At 33.4% G+C, this 1,867-nt stretch overlaps 1 protein-coding gene across 1 annotated transcript in view; it reads left to right on the top strand.

Annotated features, from left to right (window-relative positions):
• Positions 1-1,545, top strand: part of LOC107451460 (craniofacial development protein 2-like) — a 2,867-nt gene extending 1,322 nt beyond the window's left edge. Inside the window, exon 2 of the mRNA XM_071186892.1 lies at positions 1,425-1,545. Within this exon, the coding sequence (XP_071042993.1) occupies positions 1,425-1,545 (121 nt within the window). The remainder of the gene's footprint in view (positions 1-1,424) is intronic.
• Positions 1,546-1,867: the final 322 nt, after the last annotated feature.

Raw genomic sequence — 1,867 nt, 5'->3', positions numbered from 1 at the left:
ATTTTAAGAAATGTAACTTCGGTGTGTAATGCAAGGCATTTTTTTCTCTCTGCCAGGGCTTAGAATGGAAAAATTCTTCAAGGAAGACAGATTGTATTTCAGGTATGGGATCTTCTGGAGTAGTGAGAGGAAATATGATATAAAGGAGGATGTACCGTAAGAGTTCCATCATGTGAAGAAGGAATCAGAAGAGTATTCTCTGATTTACACAAAATTTCTTTTCAGGTAATATAAATTTTATTTATACAACTTCCATTAAATCTATATTAAGAAATATAACTTTGGAGTGTAATGTGAAGCAATTTTTTCTCTCTGGCAGGGCTTAGAATGGAAAAATTCTTCAAGGAAGGTCTTTCAGGTTTGGAATCTTTAGAGGTAGAGAGTGGAAATAGGAAATAAAGGAGGATGTAACTTAAGAGAACCACCATATAAGGAAGGAATAAGAAGAGTATTCTCAGATTTACGCAAAATTTATTTTCAGGTAACATAAATTTTATTTATATTACTTGCATTCAATCTATTTTAAATCTTTTAACTTTGATGTGTAATGCAGAGCATTTTTTTTCTCTCGGTTAGGGCTTAGAATGGAAAAATTCCTCAAGGAAGACAGATTGTCTTTCAGGTTTTGAATCTCCAGAGCTAATGAGAGGAAATACGAAATAAAAGAGGATGCACCATCGGAGATGCAACATGAAAGGAAGAGATAAGAAGAGTATTCTCAGTTTAACGCAAAATTTCTTTTCATGTAATATACATTTTATTTCTATAACTTGCAATCATTGTATGTTAAGTCATTTAACTTTGTTATGTAATGCAAGGAACTTTTTTTCTCACTGTCAGGGCTTGGAAAGGAGATTCTTCAATGACGACTGATTGTCTTTCAGGTATTGAATCTGCAGAGCTAGCGAATGGAAAACGAAATAAAAGAGGATGCACCATCAGAGTACCACTATCTCAGGAAGGAATAAGAAGAGTATTCTCAGATTTACGCAAAATTTATTTTCAGGTAACATAAATTTTATTTATATTACTTGCTCTCATTGTATGCTAAATCATTTAACTTTGTTGTCTAATGCAAAGAACTTGTTTCTCACTGTCAGGGCTTGGAATGGAAAAATTCTTCAATGAAGACTGATTGTCTTTCAGGTTTTGAATCTGCAGAGCTAGCGAAAGGAAATACGGAATAAAAGGGGATGCACCATCAGAGTACCACCATCTAAGGAAGGAATAAGAAGAGTATTCTCAGATTTACACAAAATTTCTTTTCAGGTAACATAAATTTTATTTATATTACTTGCAATCATTGTATGTCAAATCATTTTATTTTGTTGTGTAATGCAAGGAACTTTTTTCTCACTGTCAGGGCTTGGAATGGAAAAATTCTTCAATGAAGACTGATTGTCTTTCAGGTTTTGAATCTGCAGAGCTAGCGAATGGAAATACGAAATAAAAGAGGATGCGCCATCAGAGTACCACCATCCAAGGAAGGAATACGAATTAAAAGAGGATGCACCATCAGAGTACCACCATCTAAGGAAGGAATAAGAAGAGCATTCTCAGATTTACGCAAAATTTCTTTTCAGGTAACATAAATTTTATTTATATTACTTGTATTCTATCTATTTTAAATCTTTTAACTTTGATGTGTAATGCAAAGCATTTTTTTCTCTCGGTTAGGGCTCAGAATGGAAAAATTCGTCAAGGAAGAATGATTGTCTTTCAGGATAGGAATCTCCAGAGCTTGTGAGAGGGAATGCGAAATAAAGAAGCACCTTCAGAGAACCCCCATCTAAGGAAATAATAGGAACAGTGTTCTCAGATTTACGCAAAAGTTTCTTTTCAGGTAATATAAATTTAATTTTTATTA

The sequence above is a fragment of the Parasteatoda tepidariorum genome, chromosome 10 (assembly GCF_043381705.1).
Source record: "Parasteatoda tepidariorum isolate YZ-2023 chromosome 10, CAS_Ptep_4.0, whole genome shotgun sequence".
NCBI classification, from domain to species: domain Eukaryota; kingdom Metazoa; phylum Arthropoda; class Arachnida; order Araneae; family Theridiidae; genus Parasteatoda; species Parasteatoda tepidariorum.
Note: the sequence above shows the minus strand (reverse complement) of the source record. Positions and strands in the feature narration are given on the sequence as shown.